This window comes from Trachemys scripta, chromosome 1, assembly GCF_013100865.1.
Source record: "Trachemys scripta elegans isolate TJP31775 chromosome 1, CAS_Tse_1.0, whole genome shotgun sequence".
Taxonomy (NCBI): Eukaryota; Metazoa; Chordata; order Testudines; family Emydidae; genus Trachemys; species Trachemys scripta.
The window spans coordinates 315,275,032-315,302,064 of NC_048298.1; the positions used below are offsets into that span (position 1 = coordinate 315,275,032).

Sequence of the window (27,033 nt, forward strand, 5' to 3'; positions counted from 1 at the left end):
CTAAGAAATCTGTGACCCAAACTGCATACAGCTCTATAGAACCTAAAAATCAACTGCTTAAACAACACCTAGAAAAACCTGGAAGCCAGAGCAGTCTATAAAGCATTGGTATAACATGGTTGGAATTTGAAATGCTCCTCAACAGGCAACCATACTCTGAATGTGGTGAGATTTCTGAGGAGTCTTCAAGAGTTGCCCCAAGTAGAAAGCACGTTAGTAAATCAATTTGCAGATTGCAAAGGCATGGATAATTTTGTCTAAACTCACAGTAATTCTTCCTGTTTTAGGAATACACTGAGTACAGAGACAACTTGAAAATCATATTTTGCCCTAAAAATGTTGTGCCTAATATTGTTTTAAGCAACTTCTCAAATTACTATAACTGACAGATGAGAGAGAAATATTTTCCTTCACCTCCCTTTTCTTTTTACCTTGCATTAGACATTGTATAAAGTCAATTTCTCCTGGTTTTGTTTATTGTTAGTTGCAACACACTAATGTGCAGCTCGGGGTGGGAGGGAGTATGCTCTTTCAAATTCAGCACCAGCAAAGCTGAAAATAAAAAAGCAGCACATAGGTGGGTTCATGGAAAGGAAGGGGAGAGAAGTGTTTGAATGTTTGGTATGGTCGCTCAACCCTTACAAACACAGCGGTGGAATAAGACAAAAAAAAATTTTTTTTTAAACTTTGTTTAAATGTCAGGATATTGATGATTATTATTATTTAAACGGTGCTCTTTCCAAAACCTGTTTTTTTAAAAAAATTAGTCAATTTTTAAAAGTTCAAGTTGGAAGTGTCCCTTTAAGTAAATCATATTGAACAGCTATATAGTATAGGATTACCAGTTCTGCACACTACTAATTACCAGCAATTTTATCACTCCATTAACAGCTTCAGACATGAGTCAGCAAAGATCATGTAAGTCATAATCGCTAACAGCAAGATGAGAATTCTCTTCCAACAAGGTAACTATACCATATTTCTGCGCATGTTGCTAATTGAACCGCTAAAGCCGGTTAACACAACTGTCATAGTACAGTTCTCCGATACCCTGTTCTTGATTGAAAAGAGATTAGTTAGTCAAAGGGTGAAACAAATGCCTTTTAATGTTCTGTCTAGACTGCATCTTACTAACATAAACAGGGATAAAAATCAAAAGCCATGAGCCAATGACCAGGATGTGAGTTTACAACATTTCTACAACTTTTTTTTTCATAGAATTTTCATCCTTCCTCTTCGCATCCTAGTTTCTGTCCCTTTTGTTTCTAAGAGCCTGATCTTCCACCACTCACATCAGTGGGAGATTTATCTCTGACTTCAGTGGAAATAGGATCATGCCCTAAGCTCTAAGCTGAGGAGATGGTAACAAAAATATCCAACTTTATTGGACTACCTTAATAACTAAGTAAATAAGACTTCATATGACATGGGTATGAATCCAATAATTTCTAGAAGTAATGAAGTTGCATAAAACAGGAAAAAATATTAAACTTTAAAAAGCAAAATTGCTCGCTCTCTCTCTCACACACACACACAATTTTTTTTCTACATCCCATTTGTGTGGCATGCTAGCCTACAAATGTAGGCAGTATTGCTAGCCTCAAAAGATCAAAAAATCACAAGTCAGACCCCCAAAAAATCATGAGATTAAAAAAATAATCTCATGGCTTTTTTGGCCAAAGACTATTTATTTTTGGTCTATCTTGATTTTTGGAGCCAGCGCCTTCTCAAAAGTGGGGGGCCAGGGTTCCCTGCCCCCTAAGGCCCCACCCTTTCTTCCCCAGCAAGGCCCCACCTCCACCCCGCCCCTTCCCCCGAGGCGGCTCCTCTTCCCCCCAAGGCCCCACCCTGCCCCTTTCCCCCCAAGGCGCCTTCTCTGCCCCTCCTCTTCCCTGGAGGCCCCACCTCTGGCCAAGCAAGAAGCTGGAGTGGGGCTGGGGTGCCTGCCCCCCCTGCCTGGGACTGAAGGGGGCCAAAAGCAGCCCTTTGCCCATGTCCCCGCCCCCAGCTCCTCCACCCAGGGCAGGTGGAGGGACCCAGGCTCCCCACAGCTGCCCGCACGGCTCTTACCCCAGTTCCAGCCAGGGGGCGGGGCCTCAGAGTTGCATCCCGGCCGTAATAAGAGCCACGCAGGCAGCTGTGAGGAGCCACGGTGTGGACCCTCCACCTGCCCTGGGCAGGGGACCCAGAGAGGGCAGGGATATGGGTCGGGGGCTGCTCTCAGGCCCTCCACACCCGGGCAGGTGGAGGGTCTGCTGCGGCTCCCCACAGCTGCCTGCACGGCAGCCTCTTACCATGGCCGGGCTGCAGCTCCGAGGCCCCACCCCCCAGCCGGAGCCGGGGTCAGGGGAGAAGCCATGCGGGCAGCTGTGGGGAGCTGGGGCAGACCCTCCACCTCCATCTATCCTGGCCGGGGAACCCCAGGGGGCAGGGATACTAGCCAGGAGCTGCTCTCGGGCCCCCTGCACCGGGGGGTAGGTGGAAGGTCCATGCGGCTCCCACAACTGTCCAGGCTCACTGGCTGGGCTCCACCAGCTGCTGGCCTGGTGAGGTGGTGGGGCCTCAGGGGGAAGAGGAGGGGAAGGGGGCCCTGTTCTAGCGCCACTGGTTAGGAAAGGGAGGGGGCAGATGGGAAGATGTGACAATTAGTGTTGGCCACTCCCCCAAATTCATTGGGTAAGGTGATTTTGGCCTCTGCTGCAGGAGCTATCACCCCCACATCTGCTTATCCCCTGCCCAACAATTAAATTCTCCCCCATCTAGCCCCCACCCCCCCAGTTCCCACCCAGGCCCCATCTCTGCTCCTCCTGGATTTTTCACCCCTTTCCCAGATCTGAGGGGGCTGCAGTGGGGCTCCCTCTCCCCGTTCCAGGCGAAGCGAGGCAGTTACAAGGCCTCTTCACACCCCTATCCCTTCCCAGGTTGGGTGCTGCAGGGGGAGCATCAGAGGTACCATTTGGTCCCTGATACTCACAGGAGTGGATGGGGGAGTGCAGTCACCCTCAGCTGTCTGGCTCCTTAATTCCCTCCCCTCTTCCCAGCTCCGCAGCCTGTGAGAATGGCTTTGGATTGATATGAAGAAGGGGAAAGAGCTCTGCCTGCAGCAGCTATGATTGATTACTCTGCCCCAGGAGACAGGCAAGTGTGGCATGCAGCCAATCAGAGGCATCAAATTCGCTAGAGGGCTGGAGCTTCACGCATCATTGCAAGACTGGGCTCCAGGTCTAACCAAAATCATGCCACTTGCATATACGCGCTAGCTCCACTCGAGTCAGCACACTAACTATAGCAGTGTGGCCATGTGGCAAGAGCAGCAGCTCAGACTAGACGACCAAGTACATACCTAGAATCTCAGACGGGGCTGTACTTGGACAGCTAGCCCAATCCATTGCCCACGCTGCTACAGCCACGGCCACACTGCAAGTGTCCAGGGCCAGCTCCAGGCACCAGCTTAACAAGCAGGTGCTTGGGGCGGCCAAAGGAGAGGGGCGGCACCTGCGGCAATTCGGGGGCGGCAGGTCCCTCACTCCCTCTAGGAGCGAAGGACCTGCCGCTGAACTGCTGCCGCCAATCGCGGCTTTTTTTTTTTTTTTCTTTCTTCCAATTGCCGCTGCTGATCGCGATCGCGGCTTTTTTTTTTTTTTTTTTGCTTGGGGCTGCAGAAATGCTGGAGCCGGCCCTGCATGTGTCTCTACCAAAGCTGGGAATTACACCTCCCAGCTACAGCGTAGACAGACCCTTAGTGCACAGGATGTTATGCATACAATTATTTTGACATTAGCAGAATCATGAGGCATGCCTCAGGTACAATTGATCACAGTGTCATTCATTCACTTTAGATTCTTTATCCTTTGAACAGTAGCTTTATTTCAAAGGTGAATAGCTATAAGCGAATGCAAGATGATGCATCTTCAATATCCAAGATTCTTGGCTCTTTGTCATCCTGTGTTTGTTACTGAAATTTGGAAAGATGGAAAAAATGCAGCCATTAAGGATAGGAAGAGTGACTTCTATTAAATCGCCAGTCTAATGCCTTCCTAGGTTACATTAACACATCAGTATCATCCATCACGCTATTTTCTGCTGCATGCAAATGTCATTTTTGTACGACAACTATTCAAATTGTACAAAACTACACTGTAATTGATTTGCCTGTCACTGTGACCAATATCTATATCGTAATATTAATTAGTAATATTACTGCGCTTGTAATGCTGCAGATGCTGTCACTGCATTTCAAAACAAAGACAATAATGATCATTGTTGTTTTTTAAATAATTTATTTTCCAAATCCAAGGAGATTAGAACTAGGGAGCTTTATCTCATGAATCCGATTTGATTGCAGCTTTAAAAGAAAAACTTGTTCCAATTCTCTACAGTACAAATCCTTCGATATTTAGTGCTTTAAAAATCAGATTATCTCTGATTTGAAGAACAAGTGATTCTATTTATTTGAGGGAGATAGGAATACATTTTACAGCCTGCACATAAAATGCCTAAGTGATTCTGAACTGGGACATGGTAATGTTAAAAGTGGCTGTAAAAAGCATTAAGTTAACTTTACTATTCCCCCCAACAATGGGGAGAGAGGAAAATGGAACCATGGTACAAAGCCATAAATAGCTTATTATATACCTTTGGTAAATAAGCAAATTAACTTCTGCACTACAATCAGATATTTGTAGATAAACCTACAGTATCTTGAAAATTTAGGAAATACAACAAGAAACTGTTAAGAATCCATTAACCAAAGTAAAATAATAAGTAGTCCAATGAAAAAAAATGTGTGGCTCAAACATAGTCTAAGGGAATAGCAACAGAGGGTCCTGTGGCACCTTTAAGACTAACAGAAGTATTGGGAGCATGAGCTCTCGTGGGTAAGAACCTCACTTCTTCAGATGCAAGTAGTATAAGGGAATGTTATCCTATTTTAGCTTATGATCTAAAACATGGGCTCTTGAGGGTAACCTCCTCCTGTAACAGAACTAAACTTATCTTTACCTAGGCCAGTGTGCTCAGAGGGTGGGAGAGAAGCTATAAAACACACACAGATTCCTGTACAAATATATACACCTAAGCATGCCTGCCTACCCTACTTGCCAGGATTATCTGGGTCTCTCTCCCTTAATCATTTCCCTGCCCTTGCAGGAGCCTTCAGCACCCAGTCCCTCCTGTTCTCTGCCTGTGGCAATAATAGTCTGGTCTTCTGTGCCCTGTAATATTTGGTCTAATTCTGGTTGTTAGCTTTAGTGGGCAGATGCTGGAGGGTGCTGGTGGCCTGTGCTACACAGTAGGTGGTAGGAGGTCAGACTAGTGCAGTGGTTCTCAGCCAAGGGTACATATACCCTTGGGAGTACGCAGAGGTCTTCCAGAGGGTACATCAACTCATCTAGATATTTGCCTAGTTTTACAACAAGCTACATAAAAAGCACTAGTGAAGTCAGTACAAACTAAAATGTCTTACAGACAATTACTTGTTTAAACTGCTCTATGTCCTGTTTATCTACATCAGGGATTCCCCCTCTCTCTTTAATCTCATTGAGGAACAGTTCTGCTTGACAGTCCCTAGCCCCAGCTCTCCAAAAGAAGCCTCACCTGTATCAAACCGGCACCATAACAAATGTATCCTATATCAAGGACAGATTGAGGGACACTTTCATTGCGAATATTCACCACTTTATCATTTGTGAGCAGAAAGAATAATCAAAAGCCTTATCCAACCATCCAAACACTTCTTAGTCAAGAAACAAGTACTCTCCATACAATAGTATATTCAAAGTTAAGTTGGTATTGAATCCTATCCTGAGACAATAAGAATGGACTTTAACAAAAGAGAATTAAAAAGCCTTATCACAGAAGCGTCATTAGATTTTAAGAAAATGCATACAATTTGTGAATTACGATATCTGCAGTTATGAATCTGACCTGCTATTATGCTATAAACTATATAATTCAATACAATACCATAAATACCAGAAAGTGTTGTGTTTTTTTTAATTTAGATATTTTCAAAAAGTTTATAGATGGACATTTTACAATACTGCCATCTTTTGTGGATGGTAAGCCTTGATGCATGAGATTACGTACATGTAGATCAATGTAGAAAAAAATACACAGCAAAGACACCTGCTCATCTGATATACTAAAATCCTATTAGATTAGGCCATTGCTATATGGACTGAAGTAGAAATGGCTGGCCACTACATTTTGAACACCATCACATCACTCCAAACACTCATTCAAAAAGAACATTTATGCAAGTCTCATTTGTATAGAAAATGGATCTATAAACAAAAATAAAGCATATGAAATTGTGGTTTTGTAGGACAAACAATGTATGATATACATACAAAAAAATTGTTATTCTTGTTACAGTCTCGGCTAACACATAGCAAGGGTTAGAAAGACTGAGATAAGCAATTCTAAAATCCCTCCTCCTCCTCCAGCTTTAGTGGGTTTCCACTAGGCCTGTCAAGCAATTAAAAAAATTAATTGTGATTAATCGCACTGTTAAAGAATAATAAAATACAATTTATTAAAATATTTTAGATGGTTTCTACATTTTCAAATGTATTGATTTCAATTTCACCACAGAATACAAAGTGTACAGTGCTCACTTTATATTACTATTTTTATTACAAATATTTGCATTGTAAAAAACAAAAGAAATAGTATTTTTCAATTCACCTAATACAAATAATGTTGTGCAATCTCTTTATCATGAAAGTTTAACTTACAAATGTAGAATTATTTTTTAAATAATAATATTTTGAACTTCTTGTTCAGCCAATCGCTGAGACAAACATGTTTGTTTACATTTGCAACAGATAATGCTGCCTGCTTCTTGTTTACAATGTCACCCTAAAGTGACACCAGGTGTTTGCATGGCACTATTGTAGCCGGCGTCGCAAGATATTTACATGCCAGATGCACTAAAGATTCATATGTGCCTTCATGCTTCAAACAACATTCCAGAGGACATGCGTCCATGCTGATGATGGGTTCTGCTCCATAATGATCCATAGCAGTGCAGACCAACGCAAATTCATTTTCATCATCTGAGTCAGATGCCACCAGCAGAAGGTTGATCTTTTTTTTTTTTTTTTTTGGTGGTTCGGTTCTGTAGTTTCTGCATTAGAGTGCTGCTCTTTTAAGGCTTCTGAAAGCATGCTCCATACCTCATCCCTCTCAGATTTTGGAAGGCAATTCAGATTCTTAAAACCTGGGATTGAGTGCTGTAGCTATCTTTAGAAATCTCACATTGGTACCTTCTTTGAGTTTTGTCAAATCTGCTGTGAAAGTGTTCTTAAAACGAACAATATGCACTGGGTCATCATCTGAGACTGCTATAACATGAAATATATAGTGGAATGTGGGTAAAACACAGAGCAGGAGACATATAGTTCTCCCCCAAAGAGTTCAGTCACAAATTTACTTAACGCTTTTTTTTAAAAAAAGTGTCATCAGCATGGAAGCATGTCCTCTGGAATGGTGGCTGAAGCAGGAAGGCACATAAGAATGTTTAGCATATTTGGCACGTAAATACCTTGCAGTGCTAGCTACAAAAGTGCCATGCAAATGCCTGTTCTCACTTTCAGGTGACATTGTAAATAAGAAGTGAGCAGCATTATGTCCCGTAAATGTAACCAAACTTGTTTGTCTTAGCGATTGGCTGAACAAGAAGTAGGAATGAGTGGACTTGTAGGCTCTAAAGTTTTACATTGTTTTGGTTTTTTGAGTGCAGTTATGTAACAAAAACAAAATCTACATTTGTAAATTGCACTTTCACGATAAAGAGATTGCACTTCTGTACTTGTATGAGGTGAACTGAAAAATACTATTTCTTTTGTTTACAAATATTTGCACTGTAAAAATTATAATAAAAAATATCATCATAAAGTGAGCACTGTTCCCTTTGTATTTTGTGTTGTAATTGAAATCAATATATTTGAAAATGTAGAAAAACATCCAACAATATTTAATACATTTCAATTGGTAACCTATTTTTTAACAGTGCGATTCATTTTTTTAATCATGGTGAATTTTTTTTAGTTAATTGCATGAATTAACTGTGATTAATGACAGCCCTAGTTTCCACAAACACTTGCTGACAGCAGAGGAATTGTGACTCAGGAATCTTGAGTTCCATTCCAGGCTCTGGAGGAGTGTGTGTCTAGTGGGCACAGAGACTCTCCTATCAGTCTCCCCAAATATGATCCCTTCTTCCCAATCCCCTCTAACCTGTCCCAGTCCCATCTCTTGCTTATTCCCCCAGTCCTCAACCCAGCCCCATTCTCCTTAGCTAGCCAGTACCAGTCTCCTTGCCCAGCCAGTCTCAGTCTCCAAGCAGCTCCTCATCCAATCTCCCTCCCTCTACCATCCCTCCAGTCCCTTCCCTGCCCATCAGCTCCCCGTCCTAATCTCCTTCCCTGGGCTCCTCATCAAATATCTCAGTGTCGCATCTTCCCTGGCTCTTTGCCCAACTAATTGCAATCCTGACCCCCCAAACATATTAACTCCTTGTCACATCTGTCTCCTCCCCATCTACTCCCCCCTCAGTCCCAGTCTCCTCCCAAGAATCTAATCTGATTTTATCCCTGCCAGCACCCAGTCCCATTCCCAACCACTCCAATGCCAGTTTCCATTTCCGTTTCCTTGCCAGCTTCCAATCCCAGTCTCCTCAACCTAGGCTCTTTGTCCCAATTTACTCTCCCTCCCAAACCTCCCCACTGGTCCAGGTCTTCTCTCCTGTGCATCTGAATCAGACAGCTTCCTTTTCCACACAGTGTAGGACCAGCAGAAAAATCACTGAGAGCACAGGAGACACAGTTGCTTGCATCTACCAGATGCACACCTGGCATGACCCATAGCAGCCAAAATATGCAATTGCAGGGGAAGTCCTGCTCAGCGCAATGCAAATGGAATCTTTGGGGAATTTAGATGCTAAAAACTAAGAAATCTCTACTGAGCATGTGTGAACTTCAAGACTTTTCAAAGGCTTATTATTATTTCTCTCCGTGCAACACAACAAATTCAGCTCTGGATTATTCACCTCTTCACATCACTTCAGTCCAAACTGCCTGTAAGAATCTTTCAGAAGCCATTTTTTTACAATCTACATAGTTAACATTTATCCTGTGACAATTCATTTTGATTATTGTATTCTCATACCAAAAAGTAACCTTCAAAAGAAAATGATTGCAGGAAAGAGTGTTGCAGTATGTCAGATTTTAAATATATATATTTAGCAAGAACCTCAATAAAGAACAAATAGACTAAAAGACAACTAAATTTCATAACACATTATCACTCCAGGACATCAAGGTCTTTTATTGAAAAAAGATGTACAACAGTTAAAAACAGTCTGGAAGGCCTAGTTAACAGCTGATATTCTGGGAAAAGCAGCAAACCTTCAGTTTGGAGTCAGAGCACCCTAATATCTCTCCCTGAGAAAGAGTGCTAAATGGCTGAAGTAAAGCTACCCAAAGTGCATGTTTGGTGAGTGACTGAACCTGCTGTTTTGATCCCACAAACAGTAGCTCTGCTTTAACTGCATTAGCTATTGTAGAAAATGTGTAGATATAATGCCTAGATATCAGGCAACTAAACAGCTCAGAGTTACACAACAAATATTCCCAGACCACAAAAAAAAAAAAGATAAAATATATTTACAATACAACATTCTAATTGAAAACACTGAAGAGATTTAACTATAGATTAACCATTGGAAAGTGAGGTAACTGATCAATAACAATTCCACAAAAAACCTTTATTCTGGTCCTATATCCCCTGCTAGATCTGATATTCTTACAGCCACCCCGCCTACATCATACGCAGTTCCAACATGGGCCACAGAACCTTGGTGACCCCCCCACTCACCAACAGCCTACAAGTATCAGAGGGGTAGCCGTGTTAGTTTGTATCCACAAAAACAATGAGGAGTCCAGTGGCACATTAAAGACTAACAGATTTATTTGGGCACAAATAAATCTGTTAGTCTTTAAAGTGCCACCGGACTCCTCGTTTTTTTTTTTTTTTTTCCCAACAGCCTACAGAATACCAATCAGCTAATTCACTCATCATGGGCTAGTGGGCTAGTGACACCACTGCCATCTTGCCTCTATATTTAAAAACCCAACTATACCTTCTCCAATCTACAATTTTATTATAGTCATAATATTGTTCTTATTCTCTATACACCAACTCCACCACAATAGCATGCCTACAACAACACATCCTGCCACAATAATTTGAAAACCTCATTATTACTATTTCAAATTTTATGTTCTCACTCTAAGTCAGAGACTCTATGCTTCAGGATACATACACATGTAGTCATCTTAACACATCTTTATAGAACCCACTATACATATTAAATCTCATAATATTCCAGTCTCCACATTATTTACCATAAAGGAGATATAGGAGTCAGTATGTTTATAGAACGTATTGCATTTTCATTTGTTAGATTTTAAAAAACCTGAATTTGTAAGAGTTAAGGTTTGTAAAAGTTTGTAAGGTTTGTAAGAGTTAAGGTTATTTGAAGAACAACAAATTTACTCATTTCCAATTTTTTAAACATACGCAGCAACCTTAAAACTAGAGATAGTTGACATTTTTTAAACAAAAAAGTTTTGTCCTCCCAACAAAATAACCCTACTTTTTTGAAAGATTTTTTTATAAAAAAAAATTAATGTATTGAACTATTTCGTTTTTAAAAAATATTATGACATCAAAAGCTTTTTGAAGTTTATCAAGGGTTTTCTGGAAGTGAAATTTTTCAATAACCACTTCAAAAATGTTTTTAAAAAAAGGCAAGTTGAAACAAACATGTTTTACTTTTCATCCAGCTCTGCTTAAAATATTTCCTCCATTTTGAAAATAATTCTACTGATTTGAAAGACTCCTTCTGCTTAAAATAAGCACTCCTGCCAGAGCTCATAATACTGTTGTGCATCTCAACACGGAAGAAACTTTCAAAGGTGATCATTGTGCACACCTCTTTCATAACACTGTTTAAAATTAATTGATATATACAACCTATACTACTTGAACGAAAATTCCTTGTAATGGGGTTGCCACTCACTGCTAATGTGCCTCTTTCTGTCTAGGTCTGGGAATGTAACTCTTGTGGCACCAGATGCCCCCTTGCTGCTCGTTTCTCACGCTACAATAGTTTTTCTTCCAATAACCTGGCCATTTAGTCCACCCCTTTCAGAGTTACAAAGTCCAGCAAGACAACTGTCCAAATGCCATCTCCAGACAGCATTCAGCCTCAGCTCGGGACTCTATGCCACTATATCAGCGGCTTGCAGGGGAACCCAGGCTCGCCTGCTACACTAGGTTCCAGCCTATAAACAGCAATCCAGGTCCTCAGCCTTCATTCCTGTTGCTGCTTCCTTGGGCTCCTTCCTACCAACTCTCTCTATCTTCTCTTGCCTGGTTCTGGGTTTACCACAGGAGCCTACTCTAGTCCCTGTGGCTACTTCACTACCTTCTAGCTTCTTGTAGCTTCTTACCAGACTCTTTACTCCAGGTTAGGATATGAAGGCTTACTCTCCCTCTGTACTTCCTCCTTGTTCTTGATGGCCTACCTCATCCCAGGGAATGACTGAAGCCTCCTTCCCTTGAAGCCCCCTTCTACTTTCAGCTTCTTGGCTTTATTGTTCTGGTCCAGCCCTTCCCCAGCTTGGCCTCACTCTTAATTAACCCTGGTCTTCCTTCTCTCAGGTGACCTAATCGGCCTCTCAGCCTCTTGTTAACCCTATCAGGACTGAAGTGGGGAGCACACCACATTACATTCCTATATAGGAATTTTCTAGATTTTTGTAAAAAGCAATTCTGCACATTAGATCTCCTCTAAGCACTATATATACATATATATATATATATAAAATGAAATGGGAGTTTCTAGATCAAGATGTTCTTGAGGTATGAGGATCTAAAGCATATTTAAAGAATGAAAAGTTGTTAGTTTTTCCCTTAAAAGTTTTATTAAAAATGGCTTGTGCAACTCAACTCAAATCTTCCCATCCTGTCTTCTTTCCTATAGTACACATAATGAAATTTGGCAGAAAGGAGGTTTGTTTAGAAAGTTTCCAAGACTGGTCTTACAACAGAATTTTTTTCACAACATTAACCAATGGAGTCACTACCAAGGGTCAATAATTATGGGACAGTTGATATTCTGATAAGTGTGCAAAGACTTTAGTGATACCGGGGGGGTTGACCCTAAACAAACAAAACTAAACTCTCAAATAATAGCAGCTTGGGAACTGTAGAAACAATAAAGTAGTATTCTTACCAAAGAGATAAAGGAGAGGGGAGGCAAAGATAGTAGGATTCATCTGTATAAAGCTGTCTTTGATGATGAGCAAACATCAAGCTTGTAGTGGCATGTAAAGATATGGACTAAATTCTAGGTCACTGCTTCAGGGAGATCAAAAACTGAGGCTTATTCTATAACGGTGCACAATATCACCTCAAGCCCTATTAGACTGAGATTCAATTCCTGCCAGTTTACATTTTGCTCCTGTAAGCTTCTTTGATGCATATGACAATCCACCAGGAAATGACTGCCTTGGAACGTAGAAATCCCGTCTTTGAAGCGCAAAATGAAATAAATCAGCTGTCAAACATCTTTAACTTTCTGGTTCTTCCTAAATAGTTTTAAATGCCTGTTTAACATCCAAATAAAATACCCTTTTCTCAACACATTTAGGATCCAGACTAAGACCAGTCAGGACCTTCTTTTAATCACTTGAGGCTAAAGTAATTCAAAGTTGTTGGTTTAGGGGGTTTTTCAGTTAAATATTGACTGACTTTGAGGTTACACAACTTTGAAAGGTACTGTAAATTTTAAATACACACTGTACATATCATACACACCCACAAGCTAGACTTATCAACCATAAAAACATTGCCAAATACAGTGTGAAGGAGAGAGGACAGTAAGACAGACGAAAAAACAAAAAGATATTACAAAATAGGCCACAATTATTAATGAGGATAACCACAGATCATCGCAAGAGAGTGTAAAATACAGAAAAGAGAAAAATGTTTGGTGGCCCAGATAACCAAAATTATTTTCTGCTTTGTGAATATATCAAAACATATAAAGGCATATAAAATTCAGATGTGAATAGCCACAATACCTCTTGGGATGAATCTGCCTATGTCTCATAGTCATATGAGTCATAAGTCATATGTCATAAGTATGGCTCTATTTCAACCTTATATTGCCCTACAATTTCTGTAAGTTTATTCTATTGGCATACTGTAAATTTGTAAGGGATGGTCGTTTATCCACTATGTAAAACTAAATTAACTACTTACTGAAAGTGTTAATCTCAAAAACATTTTTTTTATGTAGATAATTTTCAGGCTTAAGTCTACCAGTAAATTTTGCAGATCACACTGTTTAAGAAAGATTTCAAAATGCCACATCTATCTCACTGACAAATAGCGACCCATTAAATAGAGGCACTAGACTGAAGTGGTTTGAATTGCCTTCCTAACTTTCAGCCCCATCAGGACTCAAAATATTAATATTTGGCTATCCATCTGCCACCAGAGGGTGTAGACAGACTCTAAATGTTCAGTTCAGACACAACTCTGAACCAATGGAGGAGCTAATAAAGGTATGGGAGTTGGGGGGGGGCGGAGGTGTTGACAGCTCCCATGGCAACTTTTAGGTGAACATGTGACACCTTTTCTCATGGGGCTTGGTAGCGGTGGCTCCCTGCTGCGGTTTTTGCAACATGGCACACGGGTTCATGTGGTGCTGTGACCCTGTACGCTATGTCACAATGACTCTCACTTACATTTGACTCGACTGTCCATCAGTCATGATGGTCAGCAGCCAGGCGAAACCTGAATGGCCGTGCAATCCCATGTGCCAATTCACAATGCTCGGAGTGGGGAGATAGTCCCATTCCCACAGGACAGGAGCCACTGCTACTAAGTGAGTGTGGGGCAGCTCACTCTCCAGCCTCCCACCCTCGTCAGGGTCTCCCTTCCACACCAGACTGAGATTAGATGGTGTGGGAGAGGATGATGCTGTGTGAGTGGTCGGTGCCCTGATTGCAAAACCTGGGTCTGCCATTTCTCTGAACACCGCCTCTAAGATGAGGTACCTCAACATTTCACACATTCACTCTGGGTCCTTTCCCAAGCCTACTAGATCACTATGAAGAGCTGAACCAATCTGAGATTCTGAAGATAAGGGTTATATTAAATTAAATTAAATTAAATTAAATTAATGGAGATATCCCATCTCCTAAAACTGGAAGGGACCTTGAAAGGTCATCGAGTCCAGCCCCCTGCCTTCACTAGCAGGACCAAGTACGGTCCTTATATAAGGACATGGAAAGATGGTACACTGGGCCTTGATTATGTACAATTAATGTTAACTGGGTTTTTTCCATTGACTTGAATTGGAGCAGAATAAAGCTTTTGCTGATGAAATTCTCAGAGCTTACTGAAATAGACTGGCAGTTTGGTGTGATCTGTACAGGGAAGTCAGTCCACTTGCAGTTATGACCACTCTGGCACATAGTAGAATACTTTCTTACCAAGCTACAGAGGACAATACAGCTTGTCAGACCACATGTAAATCTAAGTCCAGTGTTCTACCGCTCACAGTTACCAGTAACAGATGCTTCAGAGGAATATGAAAGAAAACTTCAAGGACAATTATAATTAACTTCCCATAGGGGAAGTTTCTTTCTAAGCCCTAGTGGATGTTTTATGTCTGAATCAGGATTTTGTTTTAAATATACTTTACAGAGAATGTTATATTATAACTGTCTGTATAAATGTCTAATCCATTTTTGAAGCCTCTATCCTCAACAAATATCTTGCAGCAATGAGCTCCACTGATTAATTATGTGCTATGCAACAAAAAAGTATTTCCTTATTATTTCATGTCATCTGCAAGTTTTCTATCTAATTTTTCACTCCTTCACCAAATCATTAATACATATTAGTACAGAACATTGGCGAACTACTCCTGATCTTTTCCCATGCTATAAATTGACATTGTCCCCCTTCTTTGTTTTCTGTCTCTTAGCCAGTTTCTAGTCTATGACAGCTCTTTCTCAGCACTCTGAGTACTTAATAGTCTATTATGAGGGACTTTGTCAAAGGCATTCTGAAAGTCCAAGTAGATGCCAGCTGGTTCTTCACTATATATAGCTTTACTGACACACAAACCTGCGCCCATCTGAGTGAATTATTATTTACGTTATTGTGCGGCTACCTGAATCACCATTATTTCAACTGGGTTCTTTTTTGACAACTCCATTAGCATATGAGCTTTCATTCCTAAGCAGGGCTACCACTTTGATGCGGCACATTTTAGTGCTTGTGTAATGCTATTTATTTTCGTTTGAGCAAGGAACTGCACCTTGAAAAGAGAAAACTAAGCCATGGTTTCTGATCTTGGGAGAAGACTCCCTATTCTCCATGTCTAGAAAATCATTGATCTCTTACTGTTATTTAAAGTGTGTCCATCCTAAACCCTATTAGGAAGGAGCTTATATAACTGTATGAATCACCCCTCTTGGGCTGAAATTTTTCAAGCCTGATGTCTGCCTGAAGCAATTTATTTATTTTGTTTTAGTTTGAGAAAAATCAGTGTTTATTTTTTCGTCTTTGCATGTAAGGAAAAAAAAAACCTCACTGCACATTTTTCCCATTTAAAAAAAAAAAAAAAAAAGATTTTGCCCTTTATTTGAAAAGGTCTAGGGACAAAATGATCACAGCAAGAAAACTGAAAATGGACAGGAAGCTTGTTCCTAGGGAATAGGGATGCCTTTCAATGGCCCAGTTAAAACTGGTTTTCATTTAGAAGAATCAGCAGGGTTTGAAACAAATCATACTTGACTCAGTGGCATTCTAAAGGGGCTGGGCTACATTTTGCATACGCACACAGCACATTTTGATGTATAAAGATAAATGAAGTGTTACAACAGCTTTCCAGGGTTTTTCTCCTACATACACAACTAAGCCCTGGTCTGCATATAAAATTTAGATCGATGTAGCCATGTCACTCAGGGGTGTGAAAAATTCAAACCCCCAAGCAGCACTGTACTTAAGCTGACCTAACCCCTGCTGCAGATATGGCTAGATCAGTGTCAGCCTAGTTACTGCTGCTCAGAGAGATGAATTAGCTACAGTAATGGAAAAAACCCTGTACCACTGTAGAATCTGTAGCATAGACATACCCTAACTGCATGAACTCTGAAAGAGTGTGTTGTTTACACCTTTATTGTTATAATCAAATCTTTTACATTTTGTAAACATGGGAATATTATTGGGCTGGAAGTACAGAACACACTTACCAATGTTAATTTCATCATCTGTTTCAGCATCTCCAATACACTCAAACTGAAAATCCTGTAGCGACTGGGAAAATTTTTGCACTGCCATGGATAGATCTATGATAAAGAAAAAGGAAACAAGTCTTACAATTATTCCAATAACTATACCACAGTATATGCAAGTTTTTCTAGAAAAATAATCTCACATAAAATAAGAGAATACCATTCAAATCAAATTGCTTGCTATGCCTCAAAAAAGTCACTGAAGCAAACTAAATTCCTAAATCTCAGCCATAACAAAGAGAATCGTATTCATACTGACAAATAATCCTCAGTTCTCGTTTTCTTGAAGCAAGAGAAATTGATTCATGATCTGAAGCTTCAGTGGTAATAATTAGTCCTAGTGCAGGGGTGGCCAACCTGTGGCTCTGGAGCCGCATGCGGCTCTTCAGAGGTTAATATGCGGCTCCTTGCATAGGCGCTGGCTCCGAGGCTGGAGCTACAGATGCTAACTTTCCAATGTACTGTGGGTACTCACTGCTCAACCCCCTGCTCTGCCCTGGTCCTGCCACCATTCCACCATTTCGTCCAAGGTCCCCGCCTCTTCCCCCGAGCCTGCCATGCCCTCACTCCTCCCCCCTCCCCACCAGAGCCTCCTGCGCACTGCAAAACAGCTGATTGCGGTGGGCGGAGGCATGGGGAGGGAGGGGGAGGTGCTGATTGGCGGGGCTGCCGGTGGGTGGGGGGCACTGGAAGCGGGGGGTGGGTGGGGAGCAGATGGGAGGCTGCAGACATATTACTGTGGCTCTTTGGCAATGTTCATCGCTAAATTCTGGCTCCTTCTCAGGCTCAGGTTGGCTACCCCTGTCCTAGTGTATGCAGTAGGGCTACTTGCAAACAACAACTTCTTACATACATACACAAGGGTTGCAGGATTGGGCCCATAGGTTACCATGAGTTTTATTTTAATATACGTCTCCCACAGATAAAGTTTTCCATAGGGGCTTACCAGCTATTTTAAAAATAACTAAATATAAACACAATACTATATAATGTTCTGAAGAGACTTTTTTTAAAAAAGATAGCTTTGTGGGTTTTCACTGGTTTTTAGCTAGCTCTTTTGGGGCAACACTGAAGGAAGTGCATACTTTAAGAGACACTTGAATGAAGAGAGGGTTTGGGGCATGGCAATCTGGAACCGGGGTAAATGTATCAAAACAATAGTGGGAGGGGAGGACACAAAAGAGGAATAAAAAAGGGAAGGGAGGACATAAGCATTAGTGCTGGTATTTTCCTTTGAATTTCGCTTATGTATTAGTTAATTTTAATGTGCCTCAATGATAAAGAGGATTTCAATATATTCACTGAAATCAAGGCTTAAATTCCAGACAGCTACAAGCCAGGGATCAATAATAAAAAAAAGACTGAGGATGCCAATCGATAGAAATACTCCCTTTGTCCGAGTTGCTGGAATTCCTACTAAGGTGCTGCCCCAATCCTTGGTCAGTGCCTGGTTCTTTCAGATCGGCCTCTGGCTGGTAGGCATTAAATTCTTTAGATGCCACCACCACACTCAATCTCTCATTATTTATTCATTTTTGCTTACAGCTATGGTGTGCATCAGCCTTAAAGAAAATAAAGGGCCTTTTTTAGAAAAGGCAGACATGAATACATTTTCTTCTATTGGTAAGGAATGAAATATGATTATCTAATGCACAGTTGTAGATATATAAATTTCCTACACAAGTTATCTTTGTAAATAAGAAAAGTTTGGGGACTGTTCAATCCTTCATTTGGATAAGCTATTTTTCCTATTACCAGATGGTTGACTCTCCTGGAAGACTTAATTTGATATAAGATTTTAAAAGAAAACACAGAAACTCGGAAGATAATGACTTTACAATAGTTATATGCTACTGAAATATATTAAATATTATTTCCCCTTGTCTTACAGTTTATTTTAAATACAGAAAATACAATTGCTATGAAGTAAGACACAAGCCAATAAATTCGGATTATTCAGCCATTATTTAAAAAACATAATTTGGCAAAGCATTTTCATTAAGCACTTTTACCATTCTGTATCTACAGTGTAACTATATATGTTTGTTTTCAATTAACAGCTATTCATTACTTACATGCAGTTTAAAATACCACCACTTGCACTTTCCTTCGGTGAACAAAAGAAAATTTCCCCAGACATGAAGTCTCATCATTTTATCGTTATAAATTCTATTTTCTCTTCTATAACTGACTCTCTTTCCTTCATATCACTCTGGCACTTGTTGCTCCAAAAAAAGCATATCAGAAGTAGAATTACAGTTATTAAAAAGAGCAGCTCACCTGGTAGTCCCCCGACATGTTGAGCTACTGTACTGTCTCCATAATACACTGAATAATATGTTTTCTATTAAGAACAGAGTTAAGTATACACTTGTGAATGTACTGCAAGCTTACTGAATGTTTCTTGTTCCTAGGTGTATGAAAATCATCTAACAATAGCAATGTATTATTTTAACAACTTAGAAGTAGTTCTGCTTTGTACATCTGACAGTATCTTGTGAAGTTTATGCAATAAAAAAACGGTTTTTGTTTCTTCTAAAAAATCTGAACCTATTACATTAACTTCTGACACTTAATCTTAGGTGTCAATTGTTCTGTAGGTATGAGAAGGATCTATTCAGGTAGTTTATGTAAAAGCAAAGGACAAAGACAGAGTTCTTGGGTTCTACTACAGGCTCTTCCACCAAATTACCACAGAGTAAATCATTAAAGCCCTCGTGCAAACTAGCACTGAGGCATGATGTGAGGCTTAAATAATACTTGTAAAGGACTAAGATTCCAGAATATGAAGTGCTACAGAAGTGCAAAGGATTAACCATTACCATAAATAGTCTATGTCTGTAAATTCCCATGGACAGAGAGAACACATTTTACTGAATGTCTAACTTGGATATTAGTAACTCAATGCATAATTTTAGGACCAGACTGTGACCAGCTGTTGATGTAGATGTGCAAGGGAGGAAGAGGGTGCATGGAAATTCCCTCACCCAGTACTCCTCCCAAGAAAGCCTATTCTGCCTCCTAGAGCAGTGGCTCTCAACCTTTCCAGACTACTGTACCCCTTTCAGGATTCTGATTTGTCTTGCGTACCCCCAAGTTTCACCTCACTTAAAAACTACTTAAAAATCTGACATAAAAATATAAAAGTATCACAGCACATTATCACTAAAAATTGCTTCCTTTCTCATTTTTACCATATGATTATAAAATAAATCAACTGGGATGTAAATACTGTACTTACATTTCAGTGTATAGTATATAGAGCAGTGTAATGGATGATTTAGTTGGTGTTGGTCCTGCTTTGAGCAAGGGGTTGGACTAGATGACCTCCTGAGGTCTCTTCCAACCCTAATATTCTATGATTCTATAAACAAGTCATTGTCTATGAAATTTTAGTTTGTACTGACTTTGCTAGTGCTTTTTATGCAACTTGTTGTAAAACTAGGCAAATATCTAGATGAGTTGATATACCCTCTGGAAGACCTCTGCGTACCCACAGGGGTAAGTGTACTGGTTGAGAACTACTTTCCTAGAGGACAGAAATAACTCCCATTGAAATTACTCCTTTCCCTCAGGTTAGAGAGCCTAGGGCTTCAAGTACAAGACAAGCAGTACTGACCACTTTAAATCCTGATTTAGACTCACTAATTCTTGTTTGGCCAACTGCCTCAGAAGATCAGAATTCAAAATCAAAGAAGATGGCAAAGTGATGGGAAGGAAAGAGAGAATACTTCCCCCCCCCCCCCAAAAAAAAAAAAAAAGAGAGAGAGAGAAAGAGAGAAAGAGAAAGGAGTCATTGCTTTGCTCAGACTTCTAAAAAGGGGCGTAAGTCCTTTCATCATCCCATTTCTTAACTAAAGAGGCTAAAGAAGTTGGGCTTTCCCAGATCCAGAGAATAAGCCTCAGGGGAAAGCTAGATATACTTAACTTCTGTTATTATTTAAGATGTTTTCTCTGAAGTGCTTTTTTATATCTAGATAATATTTTGCTTGAAGGTTATTTGGTCTCTTCTTATCACTGCCATTGCTCCTAGAAGGAACAGAACCACAGGGTCTGAGCCTAAAGCAGACTGCTAAGGCAATCACAGTGAGTACCCAGGGACGGCCACGCGGTCTGAGAGTGGGAAAAATCAGGTGATTCCATCCCAAGAGTGGTGACAGCCCGAGGCTTGAGACCAAGAGGGTCAGAGGTACAGTTAGCCCAGTAAGTGTGACAACCGCTAATGTTTAAAAATAACAGAACAGTCTAAGCAATATATTAATTGATTGGGATTCTGAGAGGGAGAAGATAAAGAAACTGGAGAAGATGATAGGTACTAAGAGAAACAATTCCCTGCCTGAGTTTTGGCTTTAGACAATGATTTTACTGAAGGAAGAGGTTTCATTATGAGTACACATTGCGATTGCTAGACTGTAAGGCACAGAATAATAAATTGATTAATACAGCCACGTCTCAATCTATTTCAAAATCAAGGACAACTTAGAACAGGAAAATGTATCCATTCTTGCCTGAAAACGTCCTTTCTTTGAACAATAAGGTCCACAGATTCACTACAATGGTACTCCAACTTGCTTTTGCAGCTCAGGGACAGAAACAGACCTATCATTCACTGGCAGGAGGGAAATGTCCTACCTCCTGGAAGTTCCTTCCAGCTGAGATAACTTCCAGTGCCAGGGAAACTTAAATCCACTTTCTTAAAATTACAGATTGTATTAAATATACTTTGAGGAAAAAGGACAATTTCTTCTAGGGCAGGACAGGGCACATTCCACCTAATGACAACAAACCCTAATCTATGGGTGTCAATTTCCATCTCTATTCTGGATGATCCATTTGTATCCAGGATCTCTGGGCCTTGTTATTCAAACAAAAGGAATTTTTCAGATAGTTTGAAAAATAGGAAAACGTATGATCCATTACAATGGGATTTTCATAGCACTGTGCCTCCAGGGCATGAAGCATGATCATCGTTTAAATGTGAACATCCAAAATGAGGTAAATTGTATATAAGTATTCCCCTCATTTTTCCTTTGACATTAGGGCATGGAGAAAACTTCTGCCAAAAGAAAAAAAAAAGGGAAAGGACATTGGCTAAGACTGAATGAATTAGAAGTACAATACTGGTCTCGCTACAGAAAGCTCACAATTTCTAATTTAAATAACCTCTCATCTGACTGGAGACTGTAGCCCTAAGGAGACCTACTCTAATGAATCAGAAGTATACTGATGCCCCTTGTAGTGGTTCAATCTGAGTAGTGGCGCCAAGATTAGAGTGAGATTCCAAAGTCATGTTCTATGATCTTGTGGTGCTGAAATAAGGTCAGTCCTTACAGAAAATTTTAATGCTGGATTTATACAAAACTTACTTGTCTTGAAGGTGCTGAGAACGTTATACTACAAAGAGTTGATGTTTTTGCTTGGACACTCCTATGCATACAGAATAAAGCCCCCCTGGAGAAACTTAAGGTTAAGTTTCACTGGTTTAACATGGGAGTTAAAGTATGGACTTTGGACCAGCTAACAGATAAAAATTTATTTGCTAACTTCTCTTTTGGCGTACATTGAATTTGTTTTCAACTTTTCTGGTCCCCAGAAAGGCATCCAAATACCCAGGTGTAGATTAATCAGGCTTGAGAGCCAAAGCCTCTTCAATCAGAAGGACATCAACAGTATCATTGCCACTTTCACGCCTATCATTTGTACTGTCCTGGGGAAGCAGTGGAAGAGGTGGGAAGACATATAGCAGGGGCCTTGCCCAGCTTTGTGCAATATGTCATTCATCCCCTCACATTCTGGGTCCTGACAAGTACTGAGGTCACAGGGCACGTTATTTACGGTTTCCAGATGCACAGAGGCGGATCACGAGCCACCAAATTGACTTACGATAGGTGAGATTTTTTGCGGTGAAGGAGCCACTCTGCTAATATACAAATCTTACCGTGTGAGTCCTGGTGTTCATCTCCCCTTATGGTATGTCTACATGGCATTTTGAAGCCTGTGGGAGCAAGCTTGCTGGCCGAAATCAACAGACTCAGGTTAGCCGGGCTTCTGCTAATGCTCTAAAAATAGCTGTGTAAGCGTTGCCTTGAAGTTGTGGCTCAGTGTAGCACTAGGCTCTGAAGCCTAAGTGGGGGAGCTTCAGAGCCCAAGGTCCTGCCCAATCTGCAACAAAGTGCTGTCTACATAGCTATTTTTAGAGCGCTAACAACAAGCCTGGTTAACCTGAGTCTGTCAACCCAGCCTAAGAGGTTGACTACGAAGGGTTCCAAAACGCTGTGTACCATATCCTGTGTGTGTAGTGCCCATAGAAATAGAAAACTTTGCTCCACCTAGGACAGGAGAATTTTTCTCTGGGGGTAAGGCTGATCATGTTCTTTCCAGTTATTATAAAAACCCTATCCGACACATTGACTGCCACAACCTGGAAGGGTTCATTATCCATGGAAGGAGCAGTGCTTCAAGACCTTAATGAATCATTGTGTTTCAGCCGGAGGATACTGTGCTCTCCTTTTGGTACCTGTTCTATTTGGACCCAGTAGAAAAGGAGATAGAGACAGACCCAATGGGAGCTGATAGAGACAAAGCTGGCTGTAGTGCTCGCTTTATTGTTCAGGCAGCAGAAGCTGAAACTAACATGAAAGTGAGGCTTTCCACTGGGAAGTGGAGAGTGCTCAAACATTTAAAGGGACAGGACATCACAGTACCCACTCCCTGAACTAGATCAGAAAGATCCCTTTGGGGGAAGGGGGGGGAGAACAAACCAAAAACAAAAAAACAATCCACCCACATTCTCGGCATTCAGGAGTTATGGGAATGAATACAATACAATTGGAGCTAGATCTGCCAAGAGTTGAAATGCAGAGGGAATATCTAGATTTACTGATAGGAGCCATAAAAACTCAAGATCACTGAAACATGCCTCTGTATGAGATCAGAATTCCCCAGTGGACTCTTATAAGAACTGTATTTTTGTTTTATGTCACACCACTGGTTTTCCTTCATGGCGGTCTTCTGTTAACATTCTACTGAGATGAAACCTTGTATCTGATGACATTCATCATCAGCCCAGGCCTATGACTGACGTCCCTGGCACCATGTGTCTGCATTTGTCCTGAATCCAAGATACTCCAGGAACCATATCGCTCTGTGTTTGCTTCACTTTTCTCTTTGTGCAGAACCCTGATCAGAGAAACTGTCCAGGAAGATAAGTGAATTTCCTTCTTCCCTAAAGTAAATATTATTGCTACCATGATACTGGAGAGACCCTGGGAGAACATATCAGATCAAATGCTGAGAAACTGAAGCTGAGAAAAGAAAAAGGCTGCCATCCAATGGCAAAACATCAGAAGCATCTGAGGATGATAAATGGAATGTTTTGAAGACAAGCCTCCTTAATGGAATGTCCTTAGATGCTTCAGACAGGGCCTCACATTGCTTGTCTTTTATTGTCTGGGGCTAGAAATAGGAGAAGGAGTGGGTTATAATCCTCTGACCTGAAGTTGATGATGTTGTGTCCTTTCCATGGGCTGCTAAAGGTATGTCTACACTTAAACTGCTACAGCGCTTCAGAGTAGACACTCACTACAGGGATGGGAGGGATTCTCCCATCTCTGCAGTTAATCCACCTCCACAAAAGACAGTAGCTAGGTCAACAGAAGAATTCTTCTGTTGGCTACACCAGTGGTTAGTTCAGCATAGCTACATGTCTCAGGGGTGTGGATTTTGATGTAAGTTCACAGTGCAGACCAACCCTGAGATTGGGAATGGGATAAGGCAGTTCCTGTAGCTCTTCCACTGTTCCATAGGGTATAACCCTCTGGACAAATGTCCAATCACCTCATTTGATCAAAGGTACTGGAAGCTCTTTTTGCTTCCAAATTGAAAGAGCCTGGCACCAGTCAGGGATCTAACTCCAGAGAGGGCTGGATGGGAGACCTATAGATAGCTCTGAAGTAAGAGAGGGCAGCTACTGATCCTCTATTTGTTCTAGCTAGTAGGTACCTAGAGATATTTTCTCCTGTTGTACTTCATGAACTACTCGACTTGCCACGTGACTTGTATTCCTTTCTATGGTGTCTGGCAAGAGCCAAGATTGTAAGCTGAGTTTTCTGATTACTCTGAATAGCATCAGCTTTCCATAAAGTTTGCCACTGTATCACTAAGATAGCTGGCAACCAATTTGTGTGAGTATTAGATCCCAAGGAGCAAAGGGCCATATACTTGTATAAAACAGATTTGATTCCTACTTATTTTTTTGCTTTCCAGGGCAAATTCCTTAGGCTATATTGGTTTTGAGGTGGGAGGGACCATTTCTGCAATACCATCCACCTATGTTAGCATTGCTTGTGAAAGCACGCAGGACACTTAAGGTCTCAAACGGCAGTTCATAATTCTTCATTTTTGTTGGCCTGATACCACGAGAGAGTTATTGTGACCAAAGGAGGAGGCTGAGATGATGCCTGCCTGGACTTGGATGCCCTGTGAGACTGTGTAGTGAGGAGGCCACAGTTTCAGGCAAAAGTCTCCCCCATTTAGAAACACCATGTCCCTGACCAAGAAAAATAGCCACATTAATCTTCAATATTGAGTCATATGGGTCTGTGATTCTCCTGGAGGTCTCAGCTGGTACGCCCTGGGGTGGGGACATAAGGGTAGGGAGCTGGGCCTGAAGGCCCCTAACCACACTCTGGCATTGGCATCATCTGTGCTGTGTCCAGTGCCTGCCATACATGACCTTAAGGAGAGGAAGTGGCTGATCTTTACAGTCAGAGGCATGGCTGCTGGTGCAGGGTATAGGGACTCTGACACAATCTTCCATCTGGCACCTTGCCCTTTCGGCTTCACTTTCCTTGTGGAGATTGGGCTGACCTACCAAGACTATGCCAACCATTTATAATTATGGAATGAAGAGTTTATCCTGAAGTGCTATATTTTCCCCGATTCTTTCTGTCCCACCTGATATCAAATTGCCTACAATAGCTCACTATGAGTTATAATAAAGAACACACAATAAAGAATAAATAAAGAATACAAAAGAATACAAGATGAGTGAGGTACTCTTAGGTAAGTAAATGATGTAGTCTTAAGGAGTGACTAAGTTTGAGAATGCCACAGTACAGGGGACAGTATGAAAACTGTTGACTAGTTTTTCCCCTTGATACTTCTCTCACTGACAGATATTCAGGGCATCAAAGAACCACTTCCTGTGTTAGGATTTGAAGAGGAAGGGGCCCTCTGATCCCAAATGAATTGCAATAGGGCTAGGAATGTCAAAGATTTCATCCATTGGAAGAGGTGAGATTTAGAGTATCAGGTCCAGCACAACCCTTAAGGATAAGGATTAAGCTCTAGAAGAGACATCCAGGAAGCCTGAAAAGCTTCCAGAGGTTAGTAGGCACAGAGTCTTTTCTATTGGACTGACCTTTGGAAGAACAAAGAAAAGCCAAGGCCAACTAAATGAGAGTCAGACTTGTTCTAACACTCCACAGTTGACGCATGTGTAATGTAGCCACATGCACACAGCGACAATCTTCAAGAATCGATCCCCAGTACACACGGTACCAAAGGCAAAAGCCCCTACCCACTTGATCTAAAGGAGGAACTCCATTAGCTGACAGTAACAGACCTTTCTTCTGACGGTAATCAGTCACCAGACTGGCCTCACGTATTACACAGGGCCCAGAATAAAGGGAAACTGACCTTGAAACCTAATCACAAGAGACATGGGTTAAACCGCAGTGAGCACTGTGGAGGCAGAGAAAGGTGAACTGGACTACTAAAAAGGAAGCTCTGGCTGAAACTGCCTGGGACAGGCAGACAACACAAGGGACCACTGAGGGGGCGGCAGGAAAGGAAAGAGGAAGAATTGCACAAGCATAGTTGCAGATGTGGAACAAAATTTCTAGTGTACTTAGTAAACACTTGGATCATTATTACATTATACTTGTCTTCTATTTTACGATACTCTATTCACCGCCCTGTCCTCTCCTGCACCGCACCTCCCTCCCCATACACACACACACACACACACACACACACAAACACTGTTTTAATTAAAACAAATTAAACTGGTGACTTAAATTGAAGTTAATTACTACTGGACATTCTGGGGGAAACACACCTCTTGCCTTAAGGGAAACAGAAGCTGAGCATAGGTAACAACTTAAGCCCTTGATTAAAAGGGCAGATGGGGCCAATCCCCTAACGCTGCTGCTACCATCACCATCTTCAATCAGTTGAAGTTGGGGAAAGTCCAAAGACCAAGAGGGGTGCAGACAGTCATATCTGCTATTTCACACTTTTGTCATTGATTCTCCATGCACCCTCTCCCTAGTGAGCCCATGTACTGCGGTTCAATGCTGGATGAGCTGCCAAGGTCCCATTCAGCTGCGTATTCTCTCATGTACAATTCATCTTGGCAGCTCCAAACCCCAGTTTCCAAACCACAAGACTGGAGCATGGAGCTGCCCTAAGTGCACAAAAAGAGGTAGCTGGAACTGGCTAATATAGTATCAGCCTAAAGATGAAATGGTGCACAAACCCTAAAATTCGGGGAACTACTTGTCTAGTTCAGAGACTTTTATTGTTTTGCCCTCTGAGAACTTCATATGGTATCACAGATTTTTAAAAATTTTATTAAAAATAAGTT

At 41.2% G+C, this 27,033-nt stretch overlaps 1 protein-coding gene across 1 annotated transcript in view; it reads right to left on the reverse strand.

Annotated features, from left to right (window-relative positions):
• Positions 1 to 27,033, reverse strand: part of ARHGAP42 (Rho GTPase activating protein 42) — a 283,518-nt gene that overhangs the window by 208,006 nt on the left and 48,479 nt on the right. The window contains exon 2 of the mRNA XM_034758904.1: positions 16,344 to 16,439. Coding sequence (XP_034614795.1) covers positions 16,344 to 16,439 — 96 coding nt within the window. The remainder of the gene's footprint in view (positions 1 to 16,343; positions 16,440 to 27,033) is intronic.